The 27,337-nt window shown below is 40.3% G+C and overlaps 1 protein-coding gene across 1 annotated transcript; it reads left to right on the forward strand.

The window, feature by feature from the left end:
* Window positions 1-11,976: 11,976 nt before the first annotated feature.
* Window positions 11,977-22,817, forward strand: LOC134382499 (interferon-induced protein with tetratricopeptide repeats 1-like). Its single transcript, XM_063103091.1, has 2 exons — window positions 11,977-12,102; window positions 20,401-22,817. The coding sequence occupies exons 1-2, from the start codon at window positions 12,098-12,100 to the stop codon at window positions 21,755-21,757; spliced, it is 1,362 nt and encodes a 453-aa protein (XP_062959161.1). The 5' UTR covers window positions 11,977-12,097; the 3' UTR covers window positions 21,758-22,817.
* The last annotated feature ends 4,520 nt before the right edge of the window (window positions 22,818-27,337 follow it).

The raw sequence follows: 27,337 nt of genomic DNA on the forward strand, positions 1-27,337 counted from the left end.
CAAACAAAGAAGGTTTCTTGTTCATGTGCCCAGCGGCACTGACCTGCTACAAGATCTAAGAGCAAAGCAAATGAGCAAAGATGTGCGTTAGAAAGAAGACTGAGATTTCAGAGGTTTATTACAGCATTCCAGCCCAAGTTTCCATTTCCCAAGGCCATTCTGCAGCCAAGACGGGCTGGTCAGTGAGTCAAGCCAATGACCTCCTTATAATAAATCCAACCTTTTGTTTGCATTTGTTCATCTTCTGGCAATCTCAAGAGATCTCTGTGCTCCAAACACATTGCTGGACATTAATTCACACCTCAGGAAACTTAAAATGTGTTGGGGAAAGGGAAAGTAAGAGAAAAATTCTGGTTGAGATAAACAAGGTGAAAATGACATAAATACTCTAATGCAGTTTTTAAGTCCTTACTGGGTGGTGTGTGATATAATCCCCTTTTGCTCCCTACCCCAAAATATTCAGTAACATCTGCTAAGATGACAAATTCTTTGAGTGTATTTCATTGAAGATGTAAGTAAAAAGAGATGTATCTTTTATGTTTGGGTGGAAATTGAAAAATGCAGAACAATTTATGCAGCACTAGATGGCCTAAAGCAGAGGAAACTGTGGGAATATAAACCTACTGGATTAGTCTGTTTCTGTTGCTTCTAACAAAATACTTGGAAGTGGGTGATGTATAAGAAAACAAAATGTATTGCTGACACTTTCAGAGGCTGGGACGTCCAAAGTCTGACTCGTGGTGGTGACAGCAACCCAGGAATCTCACATTGGAAGATGGTGGAAGTAGAAAGAGCAACAGACTGTCCTCCTGTTTCAAAGCCCTCAGAACCATTCCCCTTGTCATCATTTTTAATCCATTCACGACTGCACGGTCCTACAATCCAATCAGCTTTTCAAGGCTCCACCTTTCAATTACCATAATAGGATTCCCCACCCTCTACATAGTCACAGTGGTGGCTAAGTTTCTCATACATAAAACTTGGAGGACACAATTCAAGTGTCAGGGAGTTTGTGGGGGTCATAATCCAATCTACTACAACTACCAAGAATTTTTTAAGATACTGGAGAACAATTTACTCCTACAGGCCATGGAATTGGAAGGTTGCCTTCTGTTACCTTGATCCCTGAAAATTAGGATTGACCAATGCCAGGGGATTGTGCTCAGGGACTGGATGGGACATTCAGATGACACTTAGGGAACACACAAGTCACAACCTTTTCAGTTTTGTTGATACTAAACAAAAAAACAGATTCATCAAATTTAACCAGAGGAAACTACTGAAATGGGAATACTTATATTGTCTTTTCCCTGTAAACATGGGACTCTTGGGCTCCTCTGGCCTCTCCTTGAATTCCTTAGCTGTGGTCGCTGTAGAGCCACTTGTAGGGGAGATTTGTGTTTTCTCCTGGAATAAATCTAAATGAGAAATCTGAGGACACATCTCTACTGATTAGAAAACACACAGACAATGTTGCTGTACTTATCACACTACATAACTCCCAGCTTTTTGGTTTGGCTCCGTTCTGTAGTAGTTTCTAAACAACTATTGCTCCTTAGCCACTGGAGGTCTTGGCAAAAAGAAGTAATGGGAGATTTATAATCATCTTGGCTAAATTCATCACAAATATAATTCTCACCTAGTTGGTAAGTCGTCAGGAAATTAGGTTTCATTGCACTCATTAATTAACGCTGAAACATTTCCACTACTAAAATTTGTTTATCTAGCAACTGAGTCTACTTAAAATTGGAGGGGGAGGGGAGGGAATGTGGGCATGTGTATTTTGGTGAGCATAAGGCAAGTCCTAAAACAATCTATTTTAAACAACATCGAATCTCCCAGACCTGGAAGCATAGGAAGCACTCGATAAACAATCATGGAATGGTTGACTGAGCATCTTGTAGTTGCTGCTCGTGTCACTGGCTCCTACACTCAGTATGGACCAGGGAAGAACAGAGGGAAATGGGAATGCATATAAAAGACATTTCTATCTGCTTATAGTCAAGTGAAAGGAATGGAAAGATCATAAAATTCTGTAATGGGAATCTATGAAAAAGCAATAGAAGCTAGACTTCACAATATTGTTTTTGAAACCATGTAAATATTACACTTAATTATAAAACCAGATTCATATTCTTAAAAGCAATCTGCATATGCACACTGAAGTGCTTTATCAATTAATTGTTCTGATTGCTTTTTTTGTGCAACATCAAAAAATATGATAAATTGATGGATGGATAGAGGAACAAATAGATGAATAGATATGTGATAAAGTAAATACAGTAAAGCGTTAGTTGTAGAATCTAGTTTTCACTGATAAATTCTCTCAACCCTACTCTCTTTTACAATGTACATAAAATGTTTAAATAAAAAGGACAAATGAAATTTCTAGAAAGTAAAGCAAACTGAGACAAACTAGACAAAATATATATGGGATACACGATAAAACCACACAGAGAGAAGGATGCCATGTGATTCTTAATACACTGCAATTTGACTCTACACCTTTAATAGACTACGTCTATGGACAAAAAGAACAGGGAAAAAATTGTAAAACTCTACTCAGCAAGTATTCTGGAGGTATGTTGTTGATATTATTATTCTGAAACTGTTTTTAGTGTATAACGAAATAGATCATATGGATAAGTTGGTATTACTTAGAAAGGAATGTTCAGTTTGGGAAGAAAGATACACAGCTGCAAGATTCACTAAGTATATTTCATATTACATCTTTAAAATGCACACATAGGCCCAATGTCATTTTCCTGGTTTCATTATTGTACTACAGATATATGTCACTTTTGGGGGAAGTTGGGTGAAAGGAACACAGGACCGACCCTTCCTCCAACTTCTTCTGAGTCTATAATTGTTTCAAAATAAGCCTGAAATGGAAAAAGTGAAATGATTAAAAAAACTCTGTTAGTACTTGAATATATTGCAGTAAGTCACATTGTGGGTTAGTTAAAGTGGGCTGTGTGGTCCCTAGAAGACCCATGAGAAGATATGAAAATCATTGGACCATTCACAACATAGGACTTTGGTGTCTGGGTCCTTTCTCCATGGATGTGATAGGAAGTACCTTATGAATAATCTCAAGATCCAAGAGCTTGGTTTTCATACAGTGGTCAAAACACTGACAGAGGTTTCAAGATGGCGGTGTCTGCGGCGTTGGCGTGGAGTGGCTGAGGTGGAAAAGGTGGCCACTGGGCCTCAGGCAGCCAGGAAACTTGTGGACCTTCCTCTCGCCATCTCTTAAGGGAGAACCGCTGCTGGTGGCAAGTCATGGGTGTGACTGCCACTTTGCCCCTGGCAGGAGAGGCTGCCTCACTTACAGGCAAGAGCTTTGAAGTGTGGAGCAGGAAAAGAACTGTTTCTTAGCTGCAAAAGTGAGTCTCGAAACAGGGAACACTGCGCCAGGGCTGCTGTGGATGCAGACAGGATCCCGGAGGCCGGGGCCGCGCTGAAGGTGGCCAGCTGCCCTATTCAGGATTCGAGGCTTCAGGCCAGCATTAAAGAAGATTCCTGGGAGCGCCCGAGCCACGCTGCGACTGAACAGCCCGAGGCAGCAGCAGCGGAGAACGGGGAAGGCGACAAACCAGAGACAGAGAGTGAGCACCCGACCTGGCACATCACTGTGAGTGTCCCCTGGCCCAGCTCTGTGCGGGGCTGACGCCCACCCATCTCCTGCCTGCATCACCAGGCCACTCACCGCCCCAGGGCTGCCTCCATTTTCCCAGGTGCTGGCAGCTCCACCCAGCTCGGCCGTCACTGAGCCTTCCCACTTGCTTGGCCCGGCGGCGTGGGACTTTCCAGAGCCTGCGGACCGGCCTCCCCTCCCGCTCGCTCCACAGTTCTCTGGCGGGTCTGGTGGCCAGGGGCATCCCCGGCCAGTGTCGGGAGGGCAAGTAACTACGGGTGGGCCGACTGTCACTCCACCACACCCTGGACTCCGGCGCCCAGTAAACTTCCTGTTACTGGGAGGCAGATACCATCTCTGTGGGCACCAGTTGGGAAAAAAAAAAGCCTAAGGAATTTCTGGTTGGGAATAGTGTGGTAGGAGAGTTCCCAGGTCCGCTTGAACCTACTGGAGAGCTGGCTGCAGGCGGGCGCTAGATTCGGTCTATGCCAGGTGGATACAAAGGTGCACAAGACCCAAGAAAGATCTACACAGCACTACAAAGGCACCCAGAGAGACCGGTCATCTTTGCCTAGGAGAAACCTGGTAGACTTCCTGGGCGAGGCAGTGCCGAGCAGGGTCTTGAAGGCCCAGCTGATAGACGAGGGGTGCAGATGACACGCCCCAGCCCAGCACAGTGCACACAGAGTGGAGTGACGTGCGGCCAGGGAGGAGAGAACCTCTGAACTTGAAGATGGGCTCTTTGAAATAACACAAGCAGACAAAAAGAAAGAAAAAAGAATCAAGGACATGGAAGAAAATCTGAGAGAGATATCAGACAACCTTAAGCGCTCAAATGTCTGCGTCATGGGTATTCCAGAAGGGGAGAAAAATGGAGACTCCATTGAAAACATATTCCACAAAATAGTGGCAGAAAACTTCCCAGGTATAGGAAAAATCACAGATCTTCAGATCCAGGAAGCTCAACGATCTCCAAATGTATTCAACCCAAAAAGGCCTTCTCCAAGACATGTCATAGTCAAATTGGCAAAACTCAGAGACAAAGAGAGAATCTTAAAAGCTGCAAGAGAGAAGCGTCAAATCACCTATAAGGGAGTCCCAATCAGGCTAACATCAGACTTTTCATCACAAACCTTAAAAGGCAGAAAGGAATGGGATGAGATTTTCAAAATACTAAAAGACAAAGATTGCCAGCCAAGAATACTCTACCCTGCAAGGCTATCCTTCTGAAATGAAGGGCAAATAGTATATTTCTCAGACAAACAAAAACTGCAGGAGTTCACTACCACACGACCACCCTTACAAGAAATCCTCAAGGGAGTACTGGGTTTGGTTCCTGAAAAATAACTACCACTGCCATAAAAACCCAAGAAAAATCTAAACCCGGTAGTATAATAAAAATGGCATTCATGAAGAGACAACAAGCAAACAGAAACACTATCTACAACCTAAGGAACCAGCAAACACAGAAACCAAACAGTAAATCAGAAAGCAAGGAACAAAAGACACCTAAGACAACCAAACACCCAATAAAATGCTAGGAATAAATCAACACTATTCAATAACAACTCTTAATGAAAAAGGCTTAAATTCCCCAATCAAAAGACACAGACTGGCTGACTGGATCAGAAAGGAGAACCCAACTATATGCTGCCTACAAGAGACCCACCTCACCCATAAAGATTCACACAGACTAAGAGTGAAAGGATGGAAAAAGATTTACCATGCAAACAGAAAAGAAAAACGAGCTGGAGTAGCTAGCTATTCTTATATCTGACAAAATAGACTTTAAACTAAAAACCATAAAAAGAGACAATGAGGGACACTACTTAATGATAAAAGGACTGATCCATCAAGAAGACATAACAATTATAAATATGTACGCACCCAATCCTGGAGCAGCCAGATTTATAAAACAAACTCTATTAGACCTAAAGAAGGAAATAGACACTAATACCATAATAGCAGGGGACCTGAACACCCCACTGTCAATATTAGGCAGATCATCTAGGCAAAGAATCAGTAGAGAAACACAAGATCTAAACAAGACTCTAGACCAATTGGAATTGGCAGATATCTACAGAACATTCCCCCCAAGAACCTCAGAATATTCATTCTTCTCATCAGCACATGGTTCATTCTCCAGGATAGATCACATATTAGGTCACAAATCAAGTCTCAATAAATTCAAAAATATTGGAATTATCCCATGTATCTTCTGAGACCACAATGGATTAAAACTAGAAATTAATAACAAACGAAACTCTGGAAACTATACAAACACATGGAAATTAAACAGCATTCTACTTAATGACATATGGGTCCAAGAAGAAATCAAGCAGGAAATCAAAAAATTTCTTGAAACTAATGAAAACAATGATACATCATACCAAAACCTGTGGGATACTGCAAAAGCAGTATTGAGGGGAAAATTTATTGCATTAAACGCTCACTTCAGAAGAATGGAAAGATGGCAAGTGAACAACCTAACACTTCACCTTAAAGAACTAGAAAAACAAGAACAATCCAAACCTAAAGTTAGCAGACGGAAAGAAATCATTAAGATCAGAGCAGAACTGAATGAAATTGAAACCCAAAAAACAATTCAAAAGATCAACGAATCAAAAAGTTGGTTTTTTGAAAAGATAAATAAAATTGACAAACCATTAGCATGGCTAACAAGAAAAAGAAGAGAGAAGACTCAAATAACCAAAATTAGAAATGAAAAAGGTGATATTACAACTGATTCATCTGAAATACAAGGAATCATTCGAGACTACTATAAGCAACCATACGCCAACAAATTTGAAAATCTGGAGGAAATGGATAAATTTCTGGACACACACAACCTCCCAAAACTGAACCATGAAGACGTAGAAAATGTGAACAGACCAATAACAATAAAGAATATTGAAGCTGTTTTCAGAAGGCTCCCAAGAAAGAAAAGCCCAGGACCAGATGGATTCACAGCAGAATTTTACCAAACATTCAGAGAGGAATTGACACCGATTCTTTACAAACTATTCCAAAAGATTGAAACGGACGCAAATCTCCCAAACTCATTCTATGAAGCAAACATCATCCTGATACCAAAATGAGGTAAAGATATAACCAAAAAAGAAAACTAAAGGCTGATATCCTTGATGAATATAGATGCAAAAATCCTCACTAAAATGCTAGCAAACAGAATACAGCAACACATACGTAAAATTATCCTCCACGATCAAGTGGGATTCATCCCAGGGATGCAAGGTTGGTTCAACATATGCAAATCAACAAATGTGATACACCATATTAATAAAGTCAAACACAAGGACCATATGATCATCTCTATAGATGCTGAATAAGCATTTGATAAAGTTCAGCACTCATTCATGACAAAGACCCTCTATAAGTTAGGTATAGAGGGAAAGTATCTCAACATAATTAAAGCCATATATGACAAAACCAATGCCAATATCATCCTGAGTGGGCAAATGCTGAAAGCTTCTCCTTTAAGAACAGGAACTAGACAAGGATGCCCACTCTCACCACTCCTATTCAACATAGTGTTGGAAGTACTAGCCAGAGAAATCAGAGAAGAGAAGGAAATAAAGGGCATCCAGGTTCGAAAAGATGAAGTCAAACTGTCCCTGTTTGCAGATGACATGATCCCATATATCGAACAGCCTAAAACCTCTACAAAAAAACTGCTGGAATTGATAAATGATTTCAGCACAGTAGCAGGATACAAAATCAACACACAAAAATCAGTAGCATTTCTTTTCTCCAATAGTGAACATGCAGAACGAGAAATCAAGAAAGCCTGCCCATTTACAGTAGCCACCAAAAAAATAAAATACTTAGGAATTGAGTTAACCAAGGAGGTGAAAAATCTCTATAATGAGAACTACAAACCACTGCTGAGAGAAATTAGAGAGGATACAAGAAGATGGAAAGATATCCCATGCTCTTGGATTGGAAGAATCAACATAGTGAAAATGTCCATACTACCCAAAGTGATATAGGAATTCAATGCAATCCCCATCAAAATTCCAAAGACATTTTTCTCAGAAATGGAAAAAACTATTCAGTCATTTATATGGAACAATAAAAGACCATGCATAGCCAAAGCAATGCTGAGCAAATAAAAAATAAAGCTGGAGGCATAACACTACCTGACTTTAAGCTATACTACAAAGCTATAATAACCAAAACAGTATGGTAGTGGCATTAAAACAGACACACTGACCAACGGAATAGAATAGAGAATCCAGAAATCAAACCACACACTTACTTCCATCTGATCTTTGACAAAAGCACCAAGCCTATTCACTGGGGAAGGGACTGCCTCTTCAGCAAATGGTGCTGGGATAACTGGATATCCATATGCAGGAGAATGAAACTAGATCCATACCTCTCACCGTATACTAAAATCAACTCAAAATTGATTAAGGATTTAAATGTACACCCTGAAACAATAAAACTTCTTAAAGAAAACATAGGAGAAAAACTTCAGGAAATAGGACTGGGCACAGACTTCATCAATACGACTCCAAAGCACGGGCAACCAAAGGAAAAAGAAACAAATCGGATTATATCAAACTAAAAAGCTTCTGCACAGCAAAAGAAACCATTAACAGAGTTAAAAGACAACCAACAGAGTGGGTGAAAATATTTGCAAAATATACATCTGACAAAGGATTAATATCCAGAATATATAAGGAACTCCAACAACTTTACCAGAAGAAAACAAGCAACCCAATTAAAAAATGGGCAAAAGAGCTAAGTAGGCATTTCTCTAAGGAAGATATACAAATGGCCAACAGACATATGAAAAACTGCTCAACATCACTCAGCATCCGGGAAATGCAAATCAAAACCACATTGAGATACCATCTAACCCCAGTTAGGATGGCTAAAATCCAAAAGAATCTGAACGATAAATGCTGGCGAGGTTGCGGAGAAAAAGGAACTCTCATACATTGTTGGTGGGACTGCAAAATGGTGCAGCCTCTGTGGAAAATGGTATGGAGGTTCCTCAAACAATTGCAGATAGATCTACCATATGCCCAGCTATCCCACTGTTGGGAATATACCCAGAGAAATGAAAATCATCAAGTCGAAGGTATACCTGTTCCCCAATGTTTATCGCAGCACTCTTTACAATAGCCAAGAGTTGGAACCAGCCCAAATGCCCAACATCAGATGAGTGGATACGGAAAATGTGGTACATCTACACAATGGAATACTACTCAGGTATAAAAACGAATGAAATACTGCCATTTGCAACAACATGGATGGACCTTGAGAGAATTATATTAAGTGAAACAAGTCAGGCACAGAAAGAGAAATACCACATGTTCTCACTTATTGGTGGGAGCTAAAATTTAATATATAAATTCACACACACACACACACACACACACACAGAAGAAAACCACAATTACTTGAAATTGATACGACAAGCAAACAGAAAGGACATTGTTGGGGGGGAGAGGGGGAGGGAGAAGGAAGGGAGGTTTTGGTGATGGGGAGCAATAATCAGCCACAATGTATATTGATAAAATAAAATTTAAAAAAAAAAACACTGACAATTACCTTTCTAATAAAACAGACAGTAACTAAGAGTTCCTTTGTGATCGAATAAATTGAAGAGAGTATATAATATGTATTTAGCAGATACCTGAAGTGTTAAATGCTAAATTATAAATTATGAAGAGAAATATCTATAGACCTGAGTTTTATGACAAACTTAAAAGACTAAGGGAATTCAAAGATTCAGGAAAGTGTAAATGGATTGATGGCTTCAGTTAAGCCTTTGTTTTTTATGGTCCTAGCATGAAAGCATCCTGTACATCTCTCATGATCACTACGATGCTTTCATTGAACTGTGATTACTGAAACACGTACAGTAGCGACTTCTGCAGGACATGCTAGTGGAAAAGATGCCTGAGAAGACAGAGAAGCCCAACTGTGGAATGTAGCACCACCTACAGTTGAATTTGTTTCTAATGAGAAACCAGCTTTCCACTATGCAACCAGGTCACTACATCCTATTCTACAGTCTTTAGCAAGCTGATAAAAAAAATCGAGACTACAAGTGATAGATAGAGAACTCTTTTTGGGTATTCATTCCTTAATAAGTTGTCATGGGATATTGAAGACAGTTCAGCAGAAATAGCTCAGCATCTGTCCATGCTCTTATTATCAACACCAAAAATACTCAAAATCACATTCTTTATCCATGCCATCCTGTGGATCAAGAAGAGACTGAGTTTATTGTCCACGATGTAGGGAGAGTAACAAAAGAATAAACATACTGAATGTGAAACTCCAAGAAAGGGAAGCGGGTCCAGGGATTGAGTCCCAAATCATTCCGCCAGAGGATTTCAGACATGCAATAGACACCAGGGATGGTTCTCAGTCCAGACATACTGCAAAAGCACCTGAGATTTCTTTTCATTATTGAGATCAGGGGCCCATTCCTAGAGATATATTAGTTGCTCTTGCATAAGGCCCACTTAGCATTATTTTTAAAATGTCCCTAGATGATTTTTATGTGCAGTGAGGATTATCTATTCCAAATCACTGAGATTTGAGATGAAGTTGAAATGTGATCAGAATGTGGAGGTCCATGCTGGAGCAATAGAGGGTGCTCTATTCCAAACCATAGCACCTTGCTTTTTCCTCCCGCCAAAGTGATCAGGGGTTACAAGACTTTCTTGGGATTTGGTCTCTTTTCTTCTTTCCTAAACCAGGTTGACTTGTTTATTTCTGTCAAGCTGAAACCATAAGTAAGGAGCAGAATCTCCATGACTTAATCAGGATTAGGTATTTATATTTTATAGTCAATTCCTTCTCTATGCAGGAAGCTAACTGAAATTAGACCTACCTCTCTCAATTCTCCCATTTTTATGCAGTCATCCAGAATCCAGACACCAACCTCCAAGACTGGCAACAATGGGCTAATGCTCTTTAAAGGCTATAAGGAAGATCTGGTTCCAAATGCTGGCCAGACATTGGGTTTCAGTAGCACTACAAAATACTTATGGTTTCAGCGCCACAGTCATTGGTAATCTAGTTTTCTACCACTCGGTACTTACCAGGAAACCCCATAAAACACCTCAGTAGTGGTCTTTGCCTCTTGACCCTTGTCAATACAGCTGTGGACAAAAGGTAACTCCACAACTTTTCATCTCTTATCTCTAATTCCCTATTTCTCTCAGCCTAAATGCTTGATATTCTTCTATGTTTGTGAGTAAGCTTTCTCTCTATTTTACTTATTTTCAGGACACACAGCAAAACATTGTTAATAATGGTATACAAATATATATATACACTTTCCGGATTTAGCTTTCCAGACAAGCAAGTCTGATTACCTCCTCCCAAAAGGGGCTTTCCCATGATTAAATTGACTGTGGCTGTGGGTAAGTTTGCTTTGTGTAAGCTGCTGAAGAATCATCACCACATGTACCAGGAGAGTGAGGCTATTTGCAGCAAAACGTGCGGAGAAGTAGAAGCTCAGCAGGCACCAGTAATAAGAACCAAACCTACACTCAGGAGCCCAGCACAGCTTTACTTTTAATCTCTTACTGCAAACACAGAACATTGCATGAGCCAGGTTAAGGGAGGCTTAGCCAAGCTGACATGGCACCAAGAAGAATGAGCATAGCTAGGATAATCTTGCACAGCTACGAGAATCATTTCTGATGAAACAGTACACCTTAGATGGCTAGAATAGAGACTGTTGAAAATTAAAAAGATTTTTTTTCATTAGGCCTAACTTGTTTCATTTTGAAAACTCAAGATGCTACCGCATACATTTTCACTGTTCCTATGAATTGGGAAGAGGTTAAAGGCGCTTTCTGCCATTGCCCATTCTCGAGAAGGATATGCAAAGGCATAGAATAATTAGTAAGACACGACCTCGCAGTGAATGGCAGCAAATTTAGATTAAGAATCCCATTCGGAGACTTCAAAATTTTATACCATCAAATGAACAATCCCTGCGGGGAGGAGGCTATGAAATTTGCAAGTTCACACAGTCAATTTTTACAGGTCTCCCTACTCTAGGTTCAGGGGACTCTGTACTAACTAGCATCTCCTAGCTCCCAAGTTTCTACAAGGCCAGGAAAGAGAAATTAGCACAAGAAGAAAACTGATTTCACCAGCCTCCTCTCAACTAGTTTCCAAAACAAAACAAGGAAAGCAATCACGGTTTTAAGTTTCTTTTTCCTCAAGCAGGAACTCTGCCAGTTAGTTTCACTTTCCGATTTCAGTTTCCACTTTGGCTTCCAAATTCCAATTGGAAAGACACACTCATAGCTAACATCATCACTTGCTCTTTAGCTCCCTTGCATAGACCTCTTCTGGAGCTGAAACTCATCTGAAAATCCACAAGACAGACTGGCCAGATCTCAGAGGAGCCCATCTGGCTAAACAAAACACTACAGAACTGCTGCCTAATTTACAGCAACTATGAGGTAAGGGTTTCTCTGCCTCTCTGCCATTATGTCTAAAGTTTTGGAAAAAATGTTAATTAAATACTATGGCAACAGGTTTGGTCTCAGTGAGGTCAAATTTCCTAAGTTTTCTATGTGAGTATCTGCTTATGGACTGAAGGTGTGTGTGTGCACGCACGTGAACATTCAAACACATATAAACTGTTTTATAAATGCAGGCCTTTTAATTTTTGTTAGCATCAGCCTGAGGAAGCTCACCTCATGCTACAGCCCAAAGAAGAGAAGGAAAATGGGAAAAGAGTCTTGCAGGAAGGGAGAAAATGATCCCAAACTTGGTTATTCTTTACCCCCAGATTCACTTCTGTATGACCCGGGGAAACAATGGACAGCTTGTCTGGGTAGAGACAGGGCTTTCTGTTGACTCCTCACCAGGGAGACTAAGCAGGTCCCACAGGGCCGTGTAAGCCACAGTCAGGGGCTTCTCAGATGTCCTGGGGGAAATATTGCGGGGCGGTAGTAGGAAAAGCTTACAGCCTTCCTCTGTAGGTGTCTGGTCTCACTTTCTGTGTTGCTGGGCTCCTGTGTCAGGCCTTCTCAGTCTGACTGGATTTGAAGTTAGCAGACGACCCCTTCTCTGGGGAATCCAGGCTGTCAGCAGATCCTTGACCTCCTCCTTCCCCTGGGTCTTGGCTGGAGTTCTATGCTTGGGAACATCCACATTTTCCTTACTTAAGGGGCTTAATGTGGGAATTTCTATATTGTTCTCTCTGAAACTTCCTTCAAATAATCCCTAATATCAGCAAATTATAAAAACTATTAATTAATATTGACTTGAAAATTTTTCCTCAGTGCTCCAGTGGGCAAAATTTTGAAGGGGCAAAAGTTCTAGACACTACACAATTACAGGCCTGTAATCAACCCTCCTCTAGAAACAGGTAGAGTTATCACTGATAATTAAAGTAATAACAACAACAACAAATGTTATAGAAGTAGCTATCACTTCCGGAATACTTACTAAATGCCAGCCTGGCTTCTAGAAGTAGTATGTAAATTATTACATTTAATTCTCAAGAGAAACCTATGGAACAGGGAATCTTGTATTATCCTGATTTTGCAATAAGGAGTCTTAGATTAAAAAATGTTAAGATCCTACAGACAATAAGTGGTAGAGCTGAGATATGAACCAGAGTGTCTAAATTCAATGATAGTTTATGAAACCTTAAACCAATGTTTCCCAAAGGGTGGCAGAGGGGTTTATGAGATCATTTCAGATGGCATACTAATTAGCTTCTATGTTTATTTCAACATGCACTAGGAACAATATTCTATTCAGGTTAGGGATATGATTTTTTATCGTGATAAAATTTACCATTTTAACTATCTTAAAGTAGGCAGTTTAGTGGGATTTAGGATTTTCACAATGTTGTTCAACCATCACCACTATCTAGTTCAAGAATATTTTTACCACTATGAAGAGAAACCCCACACCCATCAAGCAGTGACTCCCTACTCTCCCTTCTCATCAAACATTCATCTGCTTTCTGCCTCTACGGATTTACCTGTTTTGGAGATTTCATGTCACTGGAAACATACAGTATGTGGCTTAGTGAATTCTAATGATTTTATGTTGCCTCAGCATCTATTTTGAATCTAGGTTTAACATTGTCACACCAGAAGCAAGGCTTAGTCAACCATGACACAGTGTCTAGTTCTCTTCCCCCTCCTCCCAGTTCCTCAATGTAGTTGATCCAGATACCACCATCTCCTGGTTGACCACCTTCTTATGAGATAGCTAGATATGACTACGTGACTTGCCCCACTGACCCCCGCACCCTGCATGGACTGGGCAGATATGCTGCAGTGACCCACTTGCTATAAACCCACCAACTAGAACTCTTCACAGAAAACCCACTAATGTAGTGCCCTGGACCCCAATACAGGCTTGGTCCCACAGCTTCCTCTTTTTCTCTTGTTCCCCACCTGCTGATTGGGCATGTGTTGTGTTTGTTTTGCTATAACAGAAACACCTGAGACTGTGTGATTTATAAGGAAAAGAGGTTTATTTAGCTAACGATTCTGGGACAGCTGCATCTGGCACGGGCCTCAGGCTACTTCTGCTCGTGGCGGAAAGTGGCAGGCAGCTGGCGGGAACAAGCAGATCACATGGTGAGAGGAAGCAAGAGAGAGAGAGAGAGAGGAGGTGCCAGGGTCTTTTTAAGGAACGAGCTCTCGCAGGAACTGATAGAGCGAGAACTCACTCATTAATCCCCCCTCCCCCAGGGAGAGCATTAATCCATTCATGAGGGATCCGCCCCCATGACTCCATCAGTTTCCAGCACTGCCACATGGGGGATCAAATTTCCACATGAGTTTTGGAGGGGACAACACATCCAAACTCCATCAGCATGTGTTTCCCCAACAGCTTTCTCTTTCCCATTGGCCCTGGAAGGGATGCTGCCCTCTACTCTTTGGGGTCTATAAGTCACAAACTGCCCGTGTTATTTCATGTGTGTTTTCAGTTGCTTCCTCTGTGTCTCATCTGACCAGTACACACTCAAATCTAACTTCTTTCCAGGTCAGGGCTCTCCTAGAAAGTGGCTATCTTGGTAGGAATAAACTAAACACAGGGCAGACAAGAGCCACAAGGGCATTCACCAGTACAAAAAAGTTTCCTAAGAGAGACACACCTGGTAATGGGTCAGACAGACCCTTAGGCATTAGCCATCCACCAGGAAAAAGAAGTATCCTATGGAAGGCACAATGTAAATATCCATGATCACCTCCCCTGGAGCCCCACGAGAGCAGGGCTAGAGTTTGTAGCAAATTTCATGACAGAGATCTTTAGACCAAATTAGGAAAAATGAAAAAAAAAAACAGAGAGAGAGAGAGAACTATGACAGTGGCCTTTTGTGTCTGGTTTCTTTCATTTAGCATAATGCTGTCAAGATTAATCCATGTTGTAGCATGTATCAGAACTCTATACGTTTCATGGCTGAAGAATATGCTGTCTTATGAATATACGACATGTTGTTTGTCCTTCATCAGTTGATGAAAATTGGAGTTGTTTCCACCTTTTGGCTATTGTGAATAGTGCAACAATGAACATCTGTGTACAAGTTTTTGTTTAAACAGCTGTTTTAAATTATTTTGAGTATATACCCAGCTGTGCCGTACACCCAGAAATATATACCCAGCAGCGGGTCATATGGTAGTTTTCCATTTAACTTGCAAAGGGACCTCCAAACTGTTTTCCACAGCAGTTGCACCGTTTTACATTCCCACCAGCAATGTATTAGGATTCCAATTTCTCCATACCCTTGCCGACACTTGTTCACTTGTTCTTTTCCTTTTTTTAATTGTTGCTATAGCCGACTTAGTGGGAGAGAAATGGTACCTCATCATGGTTTGATTTGCATTCTTCTGACCACTAATGATGTTGAACTTATTTTTATGTGTTTGTTGGTCCTCCCTGACTCTTCTTCTTTGGAGAAAGGAATACTCAATTTGTTTGCCCATTTTTTTAACTGGGTTGCTTGTCTTTTTGTTGTTGAGCTATAAGGTGCTTACATACATTTCTCAATACTTGTATATCACAAACAAACATAGACCTAAGGGCTCGGGTCTTTCCGCAATAAAAAATAATGTTTTGGATGTGTCTCTGCAGCTCACTTTTCTCAATTAAGTATATATTATGAAAGTCCTTCAAACTCTTACTGGTTTGGATCTAATTCATGCAGTCCACTAGCTGCATAGAATTCTGTGGTGCTGATATAGCAAAATTTGTTTAACTATTCCCTATTGATATTTCCATTTTGTTGCTAATGAATACAATGTTGTAATGAACATTCTTGAACATACATCCTTAAGTCCTGGTGTTTTTAATCTGGGAAATACAAAGGTACTTCAAAAAGCTTTTGGAAAAATAAAATTAAAAGATAACACAAATTTTTCTATGAAATTTTTGAAGATCCCTCACAGATTCTAAGAAGTGGAATTACTTTGTTGAATAAAACGTGTACTTTAATGACTATTATCAGATTGATCTTCATAAAAGCCATAACGATTCATGGTTGCAGAATTTGTATCCTCATCCATTTAAACAGTTGCCAATCTGAGTGGAATAAAGTCATAAACCACTGTTTCTTTAAATTGCATTTCCCGAGTGGCTAGGGACTTAGAGCATCTTTTTTCATATTTACTGGCTATTTGTATTTGCTCTCCCACAAATTACCTATTCATATAGATTTCTGTTGTTCTGTTGAACCATTACTGATCTGCAAAATTTTCAGAATCAGAACCTTCTCCATCTCTATTACACATATTTCCCACATTCTTTTTATTTTTCTATTCACCTTATTTAGAGCACCCTTCACATAAATATGTTTCAAAATGTTTTATTAAGGTAAAATATGCATAATATAAATTTATCATATTAACCTTTTTTTTGTGCAATTCTATCACATTCAGAACACTCACTTTATCGTGTAATGATCATCACCATATACCTCCACAACTTTTTCATTTTCTCAAATAGAAACTCTGTACCCACTGAACACTAACACCTGATTCCCATCTCCCCGACAGCCCCTAGTAATCACCTTTCCACTTTCTGTCTCTATGACTTTGACTACTCTAGGTACCTCTTATCAATGGAATCATACAGTATCAGTCCTTTTGTGACTGGCTTATTTCCCTTAGCATATTGTCTTTGAGCTTTGTCCATGTTGTAGCATGTGTCAAAACATCCTTTATTTTTAAGGCTGAATAATATTCGATTGTATATATATACCACATTTTGTTTATCCATTCATCCATTGATGAACATTTGGGTTGCTTCCATCTTTTGGCTCTTCTGAATAATGCTGATATGAACATGGATATATAAGTGTCTGTTTGAGTTCCTGCTTTCACTTCTTTAGGGTATGTACTAACTCCCAAAAGTAGAATTGCTAGATCACGTGGTAATTCTAAGGTTAATTTGTTGAGGAATTTTCATAGCATTTTCTACAGCAGCTGTCCCATTTTACATTCAAACCCACAGTGCACAACAATGCCAATTTCTCCACATCCTCGCCAATACTTAGTTTCTGTCATTTTTTTAATAGCCATCCTAATGGGCATGAAGTGGCATAACACTGTTGTCTAGAATTGTATTTCCCTAATGATTAGTGATGTTCAGCATTCTTTGATGTGCTTATTGGTCATTTGTGTATCTATTCAAGTCCTTGGCCCATTTTTAAATCAGATGTTTGGATTTTTGTTGCTGAGTTGTAGGAATTCTTTATATATTCTGGATATTAATCCCTTATCAGATACATGATTTGCAAATATTTTCTCTCTTTCTGTGAGTTGTCTTATCATTCTGTTGATAATCTCCTTTGACGCACCAAAGTTTTTAATTTTGTTGAGGTCCAACTTATCTATTTTTACAGTTGTTGCCTGTGATTTTGGTATGGTATGCAAGAAAACATTGCCAAATCCAATGTCATAAAGATTTTCTCTTATGTTTTCTTCTATAAATTTATAGTTTTCGGTCTTACATTTAGGCCTTTGATCCATTTTGTGTTCATGATTGTGTACAGTGTAAGGTAATGGTCTAACTTCATCTTTGTGCATCTGGATATCCAGGTTCCTCAGACCATTTGTTGAAAAGACTGTCCTTTCTCCATTAAATAGTCTTGGCACTCTTGTCAAAAATCATTTCACCATTGTTATGAACTAAATTATGTCTCCCTGACCCCAAATTCAGATGTTGAAGCCTTAACTCCCAACATGATTGTATTTGGAGAGAGGGCCTAAAAGAAGATAATAAAGGCCAAGTGAAGTCATAAGGGTGGAACTTTAATGGGTGGAGCCTTAAGAGGTGGAGCCTATCGGGCTGGTGTCCTTGTAAGAATAAAAAGAGACACCAGAGATCTCTCCATGTCTCAAACAGAGACTTATATACCTATGTTCATATTAGCATTATTCACAATAGCCAAAAGATAGAAGCAACTTAAGTGTCCATCAATGGATAAAAAAAACAAAATGAAAATGTGATATGTATTTCCCAATTTTGATATTATACTATAGTTGTATAAGATATTATATGTGTTTGTGTGTGTGTGTGTGCATGTGTGTACATATGCATATTATTCAGCCTTAAAAAGAAAGGACATTCTGACACATGCTACAACATGGATAAACCTTGAAGACATTACGCTAGGTGAAATAAGCCAGCCACAAAAGGACAAGGAAAGGCCATGTGAGGATGCGGCAAGAAGGTGGCCACCTGCAAGCCAGGGAGAGGGTCCTCACCAGGAATCAAATTGGCCATCTCCTTGATCTGGGACCTCTATCTTCCAGAACTGTGAGAAAATTAATTTCTGTTGCTTAAGTCTACGGTATTTTACGGCAGCCTGAGCTCACTAATACAACCATATGTGTGAGGGTTTATTTCTGGGCTCTTCTATTCTATTGCATTGGTCTCTGTGTCTGTCTTTGTGCCAGTACCACAGTGTTTTCATTAGTGTAGCTTCATCGAAGTTTTGGAATAAAGACATGTGAGACATCCAACTTTGTTCTTCTTTTCCAAGATGTTTCAGCTATTTGGGAATCCTTAGATTCTACGTGAATTTTAGGATGAATTTTTTTATTTCTGCACAAAAGTAATTTTGATAAGGATTGGATTAAATCTATAGATCACCTTGGGTAGTACTGACATCTTAACAATATTAAGTCTTCCAAACCATGAACACAGGATGTCTTTCCATTTATTTGTGTCTTCTTTAATTTCTTTCAGCAATGTTTTGTACTATTTCATGTACAAGTCTTTTGCCTCTTTGGTTAGATTTATTCCTAAATATTTTATTCTTTTTGATGCTATTGTAAATGGTATTGTTTTCTTAGTTTCCTTTTTGGATTGTTTATCATTAGTGTATAGAAACACAACTAATTGTTACATGTTAATTTTGAGTCATGCAACTTTGCTGAATTTACTTATCAAAATTCTAACAGTTTTTGTGTGGAATCTTTAGGGTTTTCTACACATAATAAGATCATGTCATTTGTGAATGGAGATCATTTAACTTATTCCTTTCAGTGTGGATATCTTTTATTTCTCTTTCTTATCTAATTGTTCTGACTAGGATTTCCAGTGGTGAGAGTGGGCATACTTACCTTGTTCTTAATCTTTGAAGAAAAGCTTTCAGTCTTTCACAATGAGTGTGATGCTAGCTAAATGTTAACATATGTGTGTTATTTGTATATGACCCGCATTGTGTAGAGGTAGTTTCCTTCTATTGCTAGTCTGTTGATTGTTTTATAAATAAAAAGTATTGAATTTGGTCAGATATTTTTTCTGTATCAATTGAAATGATCATGAGATTTTTCTTCCTTCTTTCTGTTCATGTGGTATATTACATTAGTTGATTTTCATGTATTGAACTCTCCTTTTGTTTGACATTCTCCATTTATATGACATTCTTGAAATGACAAAATTACAGAGATGAAAAACGAATTAGTGTTTTCCAAGGACTAGGGATGTTTGCGGGGTGCCAGTGAGGAGGTGACAGGTATAATTATAAAGGAATAGCATGAGGAAGATGTGGTGGTGGTAGAGTAGTTCTCTATATCGATGGAGGTGATGGTTCCATAGGTACACTCATGTGAACAAATTACATAGAATTATATACACATTGTTGTACCAATGTCAATTTCCTAATTTTGATATTGTACTATAGTTATGTAAGATATAATCATAGGGAGAAAATGGATGAAGGATACACTGGATCTTTGTATTGTCTTTGCAAATTTCTATGAATCTATAATTATTTCCAAATAACAAGTGAGAAAAAAAAAACTTTGTTCAAATATTATCTTTCTTAGGTGGTCTTAATTTATTGCATATAAGCAGAAGAGGGTCTTCAAGTCAACAATGCTTCCTAAGGCTCTGCATTTTTAACTGGTCTCAGCCTATTTATATAAACAGTAAAATAGAAAACTCTTATGTAGCACATAACATGCTCTAACTGCTTTATCTATATGGGTTAATTAATCCTCTCCAAGCCCAGTGTGATAAGTACTATTGTCATCTCCATTTTATAAATGGGACTCTGAAGCACAGCATGGTGATTTGACTAGAAAGTGCCAGAGTCAGAGAATGGGGCCAAGCAAACTGCAATCACAGTCCATGCGTATCTTAAAATCCAGGTAATGTAAAGAAACTAAAACAAAGTGTGTTCCTTTCAAGAATAAAAACGAAAGTACAAGGGGTTTTATCTGGCTTTTTCTTTTGGCTGTCCTTCAACTAACAAATAAAAACTGCTTTTGCATTTACAGTAAGAATGCTGATGATCATCAGGTCGAAGATAGGCTGAAGGAACTGAGATGTCACTTTACCTGGGGGCTGCTAATTGAAGAGAGTGCAATACCTGATTTAGAAAACAGGGTCTTGGAAGAGATTGAGTTCCTAGACACCAAGTACAATGTGGGAATACACAACATGCTGGCCTATGTGAAGCACCTGAAAGGCCAGAATGAGAAAGCCTTGGAGAGCTTGAAAGAAGCGGAAGACTTAATCCAGCGAGATCATGCCAACCAATCGGAAATGAGAAGTCTGGTGACCTGGGGCAACTATGCCTGGGTGTGCTACCACCTGGGAAGACTGGCAGGAGCCCAGACTTACCTGGATAAGGTGGAGAGCACTTGCGAGAAGTTGGCAAGTCCTTTCCGCTATAGAATGGAGTGTCCTGAGATGGACTGTGAGGAAGGATGGGCCTTGCTGAAGTGTGGAGGACAGTATTATGAACGGGCCAAGGCCTGCTTTGAAAAAGCTCTGGAAGCAGACCCTGAAAACGCTGAATTCAGCACCGGGTATGCAATTGCCACTTATCGCCTGGATGGCTTTAACGCAGCAATAAAAGGCAGGGAGGGGTGTTCTTTGCACCCCCTAAGGCAGGCAATCAGGCTAAGTCAAGAAGATGCATATATTAAGGTTCTCCTTGCACTGAAGCTTCAGGAAGTAGGACAAGAAGCTGAAGGAGAAAAGTACATTGAGGAAGCTCTGACCAACAAGTCCTCACAGACTTATGTCTTTCGATATGCAGCCAAGTTTTACCGAAAAAAAGGCTCTCTGGATAAAGCTCTTCAGCTCTTAAAAACAGCCTTGCAGGCAACACCCGACTCCGTCTACCTGCATCACCAGATAGGGTGTTGCTACAGACAACAAATGATCGAAATGAAGGAAGCTACAAAGTTGCCACGTAGCAGAGAGGATGAAGAAAATGCAGACAGAATGATGAGATTAGCCATATTTCATTTTGAACATGCTATACAGAAAAAGCCCACATTTACAATAGCGTATATGGATTTAGCCAACATGTATACAGAGCAAGGTGAACATCAAAAGGTTGAGGACACGTACCGGAAAGCACTCACCCTGCATGATGGTAATAAGAGCCTATTGCAGGAGGTCCATTATCGTTACGGCTACTTTCTGCAATGTCACAAGCAATCTGACAATGAGGCAATTACCTACTATTTAAAAGCACTATACATAGAACCACAGTCAAATGCTAGACAAAAAATTCTCCATGCTTTAGAGAAGTCGGTTAACAGAGTTCATCAGAATAAATCTGATGTGGAGAGTTTAAATCTCCTTGCGCTCATGCACAGATTGAAAGAGGGAAGAGAGTGAAGCTCTGATGTCCTAGGAGAGACCCTGCACCTGGATGCTGGCCTGAGGCCTGTCTTTAGAAATATTAAATGTTAACATATCTAAATCTACCATCATACAGATCTTTCCTCATTAGTGTCTTCAAGAAGGTATGACAGGACAGATCACAAAAGAGTTGGGTGGCACATAGCACAGTTGCCTCAACTCCCCTTTTTGGCTAATGTACAGCATCCTTCTGAAGGGGAGAAAAACACAAATAATTTCTTTTCTCAACCTTCATAAATTCTTAGCTGGGACACCTCTCTAACAAAACAGATTTCTAACAAGAGAAAAGAAGAATTTTTAATTTTAATGCATGTTTTAACCATAAGGCAGGAGAGGCTCAGTTCAAAAGTCTCTCTCTCTCATGCCAGTGGCTTGGAACTCTGTCTTAGTATTAACAAACAGCCATAGCTCTTAGAAGTGACACTAAACACACACACACAGGAGTTTTGGGCTTCCAAAAGGCAGGAAAATGGGGAAAAATAAGTTACATGAGAAGAGTAAAGTTTGCTCACAGATTTTCCTAGACCAGCTGGCACCAGACTCTGAGCTGATAAGAGCTCAGCCTTATGAGAATAATATGTGTGCTGAGCCGTGTTCTTTTTAGCCCATCTAAGTTAGGATGCTAGACTGCAGTTGCAACCCTCTGAACTCCCTTTGGTGGACAACTCCTCCTGAGTCCCATGTGCTTGGGAGAAATCTGAAAAATACCCATATGCTTTGAGACATAAGGCTATGCATTATCTTACACCTAGCATGGGCGAGGAAATTCTCTCTAAAATGTATACAGATGCTTCCAGGTGAATTAAAACTTTATTTGAAAAAATAAACTGAGAATCATTGGATTGAGAATCATCAGTCTAGACAAAGCCTCTTATTTAACCCTTGAAGAACTGAGGCTCATGTACATCAATGGTCTTATTAACATCACCCGGTTAGTATGTCAGTTACAGAACTTATCCTGGAATCTGGTTCAAGTAGGAACCTGTTCAGCGAGAATACATTTCCTTGTCCAGTTTCCATTGTTTTTTCGTACTAATAAACTTATACACATTTGGTCAGCTGTTTTTTTCCTCCTGAAGGCTGCTTTATCCTGTGTGTCATGGGTCTGTATTACTAAAGGACATATATTGAAACTAACGCAATGTTGCCCCTTATTGCCCAATTCTAGAAGGGCAGGTGAGGCCCACTGGGGGGCACCACTAAGGATGCCTGAGGGAGATTCTGGATGAACTCGGACTAAGGATGTTTGCTAAACGAGAGACTAAAGGCAGCACCTAATCTCACCTGCTAAGCAACTGAATTAGGAACTCGACACAAGGCTTTTCTACGTCCAAAGGAACCGTTGTAGCTCAAGGGAATTTCTTGAACCTTCCAACATGTTTGGACAAATGCGTATGCTGGGAGAGTATGGTGCTACTGTACAATATTTTATAGTGGTAGGTGTAGAGGCTCTTTAAACACATATATATGCACCAGCACAGGTACCTGATCAGCCAACTCATACACAGGAAAAGGGTATAATCAAGCTCCATACCTCAGGCTCTCTGAGTCTAATCTGTCCTCAGGTGATCCCTGGAAAAGTAAGGGGCTAGATCTCACCTACAGGGCAGTCAATAACTGACGACCTTCACAGATGCAACTGACAAGACACCTAAAACAAATTCATTCTTGATAAGACAGTAAAGATGCATAGCACATTCTGGGGCCCCTATCGCATAAAACGTCTGGTTTCCAGAGTACCAATTTTGTAGTCAGCTGGCAATTTCATAGTCAAACATTCCCTCTCATTGGCTTTTGCAGAATTATCATGACTTGATATATAAGAACAGTTTGGTGGTCCTGCGCCTGAGCCTTCCCCATAGGGTGTGCAGCCAGCACTATTGCACACTGCAGGAGTGGCCACAGAGCCCCTCCTGGGCTACGCCTGCTCTCAGAGTAGACAGTCCTGGGAATATTCTCTGAGTAGAGGAACTAACAGGACTATGATTCTGCCAACATTTCACGTTAAAGAACAAGAGTTAGTCCAAGAAGTTTTTTATGAACCTCAGAAAGAGGTAAATATCCCTTTCTCTGTGTTTGCAAAGCAATCACTGGGTACTGCTTTTGTTGAAATCAGACTAAGTGCTGATGAATCTGTCTCTCCTGTTAGATGGCAAGTCACTTGAGAAGAGTCTCAACAGAGAGCAGGGCATGTTACTAACGATCACGCAAATTCTTCTGATTTTTGAAATGGATATGGAACTCACTGCAACAAAGACAGCCTTGGGTGTGCCCACAATGTGTTTGGACCACCACTTCCTTAAACATCTATGGGCTCCCAGATCCATGGGAAGGATATAGGTACTGCAACTTGTTTTTCTGGCCCAATTTAGGATCCTAAATTGCAATTACAACTAGAAAATACCTTCTCCTCTTCTCATTCCCTTATAGACATGGACTCTCCAAGTCCCAGGATATTTCAGACAAATCTAAAAACAATTTGTCCCCAAGAAACCTGAGGATATTTCCCATAGACATTACAGATCTACGTATTATCTTGAGCCTAGTTCAATTGTGTAAATGTTCTCAAAGAGTTACATAGACAATTCCAGGTGAATGAATGCTTGAAATGTAAAAATGAGACCATGAAAATGCAGTTAGAACTGGAATACATAGGAGTCAGCTAGGAAAGGAAATCATGATGGGCCAAAGATAGCTGTCAAGAAAATTACTGGGCCTTTCAGAGCAGTGAAAATTACTGGGCCTTTCAGAGAAGAGAAGTTCTTGGTAGCTGAGTATTTTCCCTGTGGATGTGATTGGCACATGTTTGCAAATATGAGTAGTCTCAGAATAAAACATCAGACACTGTCTGTAGTGATCAATACCATTTGATCTACATTCCTTTTTGGAACTGTGTGGATTATTAAGATGCACATGGGAAACCCAAGACACAGAACAATGAAGATTCTGAATGACAGCCTCATAGAAAGATGCACAGTGACTGGGAATGAGTCTATGATCCATAGCATTTAGACCTGAAAGTGATACAAGGATCATCTGGGAAAGTATCTCTCCAACTTTAGTGTACCAGCAGATCACCTGGACATGTTGAAAGGCAGATTCTAATTCAGTGTGTCTGTGGAATGGCCTGAGATTCTGCATTTCTAAATATGAATTGATAATGATGCTGCTCCACAGACCATACTCTGAATAGCAGAGATCTAGCTCAGTGGTTTTAAACCATGTACAAAAATCACTTTGGGATTTATTTTTAAAAACACAACTCCTCATAATGATGCCTGGGCCTCACTTCCAGAGATTCTAATTTATTCGACTGGAGATTGGCTCAGGCATCGGTTTGTTTTGAAGATTCCCAGGGAACTTTCTAGTTTGCAGCTAGAGTTTGGGGCCAACCTTATTATAAAACTCATGAGGCAACCGAGAGTTTAAGTGAAATCAAGTTCATTTAGTTAGTCAATCAAACACAGAACTGGTCCTAGAATCCTGATAGTAGACTCATAATGCAGAGCTGAAGTTTCATTTCTGTAAGTAGGAATCTGCCCGTTAGAAATGAGTTTCACTTTCTAGTTTCCATTGCTTTTATTCTATTTGTAATCACACACATAAACATACACACACACGCACACACTCTTATATGCTGTGATGGCTGTTTCTTCTCCTTAATGCTGCTCTGTCCTGTGTGGTTCATGTGTCTGTTTATGCCAAGGACACACTGGGCAAGATTCTGCATGGCTAATCAGCTGAGCCAGATGCCCACAGAACCAGGACGGCTGCCAAATCCATAGTGACCACGTGATAAATGCTTCCTCTGTTTCTCTGACACTCTGTTACAAAGCAATAATTCTGTCCATGAAAATTCTAGAATCATACTGGTATCAGTGTAAGCAGGTCTTCTAATGTTCATTTCAGTGTTTGCTTATGTTTCTATCCCTCTCTTTCAGAGCTGGGTTAGGGCTAGTGCCTTGAAGAAAATATCGGCACTTGCAAACTGAATCAGCCTGCTAGGAGTCCACCATCTGATACAAAGAGCTGAGAGCAAGTGATTCCCTTTCCAACATCTCTCCTCCCCCTGCACAGGTTTATCCCTGCTAGGGAGGGGATGGATGCCTGCTGCCCAAGAGAGGCTGCCAGGCTCTGTGCTTAGGGTATACAGGGCTCCCTGACCTGAGCCCAAAGGTGGGGGAATATCAAGATTGCCCGGGCCTGAAGCTCAGAAGAGAACACCCTTATCTCAGCTGCTGCACAGTCAGATGTGACATGAGGCCCCTCCCTCTCAGTGCCCACTGGAAAAACCTGAAATGGGGAATGGCTCAGCTCATGGTCAGCACAGACTGCCCACACGGATGGACTTGTCCCACACTGTGAAAGCAACACTCACAACTACTGAATGCTCTTAAATGAGACATGCTTTCCTTGCAATGTCCTGTTCCATCTCTTATTCCTATCCCGATTTTACAGGTAGCTTAGACATATGAACCAACTAGCCCAGGATCACACATCACATAAACAGCAAAGCCCAGTCATGACCCCAGGCAGTCTGCCACCAGGTGGCCACTGAGCAACACTATCTTTTGTGCACAAAGGCAAGTGAAAGTAGAATGTCTTAGTAGCTCTCGCTTTGTCCAAGATGGGAAGGAGGGAAGGAAAACTAAAGGGTAAATGTCCCCTTGTTGTTCTGTCATGGAGCTTACCAACTTGTACTCAGAGCACACAGCTCTAAAATAGGTGAAGTGGTGTACGTGTGTGAGCGAGTTTCCACCATCAGATGGTCATGTCACCCACATGTCTAGGAGTTTCTTTCTAATGGCCTGGCTTTGTTCATCCCCAGATGTTTGCCTAACAGCCTCTCTTCCCTGCAGGGAGACGTGGGCTTCCACAGCAGGACTGCCTGGGCCTAGTTCCCTTTTCTTTCTTACCCTGGCTGGTTCCACCCTTCATTCCTGTGCTCTTATTATCCTTAAGGAATCTTACTACCTACCTCTATCCATAGAGTATACTTAGGGAATGGGATTGGCATTCTCTTTATTTAGGTAATCTTGAGATTTGGTGGCTTTGGGGAAGAACACATGGATTTAAACAATATCCTGTGCTGATGAGATGTCAAGAGAGCCAGCACAGGCTTCTAGGAACTTCTCTCATGCTAACGGGCCAGTGTGGTTTATCTCAAGATGCCTAAAATCCACCCTGAATGAGATGTGGAAAGAGGTTTTTAATTTCCACAAAGGGCGATTTTATACTATACCTCTTCTCAAGCCTACCCTTTTCCTAAGAGATACTGCATACATGATCTGTGAATGTGCAGAAGGCTGTCTGATGTTCCTTTTCTGGGTAATCTGCCTTGTCTGTAATCTTTGGCCTTACAAAGGCCAGGACACCCCTCTGTCTGCTGGAATGGTAATATGGTAGTTCCCTGACAAGAAAGTGAAGAGCAGTCGCGACATCTGGGAGTTGGCCTGCTGTTCTGTGGCACACAAACAATTTTGCAGAACATCAACATCACACAGTGCCATCCTGTGTTCAGGATGGATCAAGACCAAATTCAAGTCCACTCTGTAA

The sequence above is a fragment of the Cynocephalus volans genome, chromosome 7, assembly GCF_027409185.1.
Source record: "Cynocephalus volans isolate mCynVol1 chromosome 7, mCynVol1.pri, whole genome shotgun sequence".
NCBI lineage: Eukaryota > Metazoa > Chordata > Mammalia > Dermoptera > Cynocephalidae > Cynocephalus > Cynocephalus volans.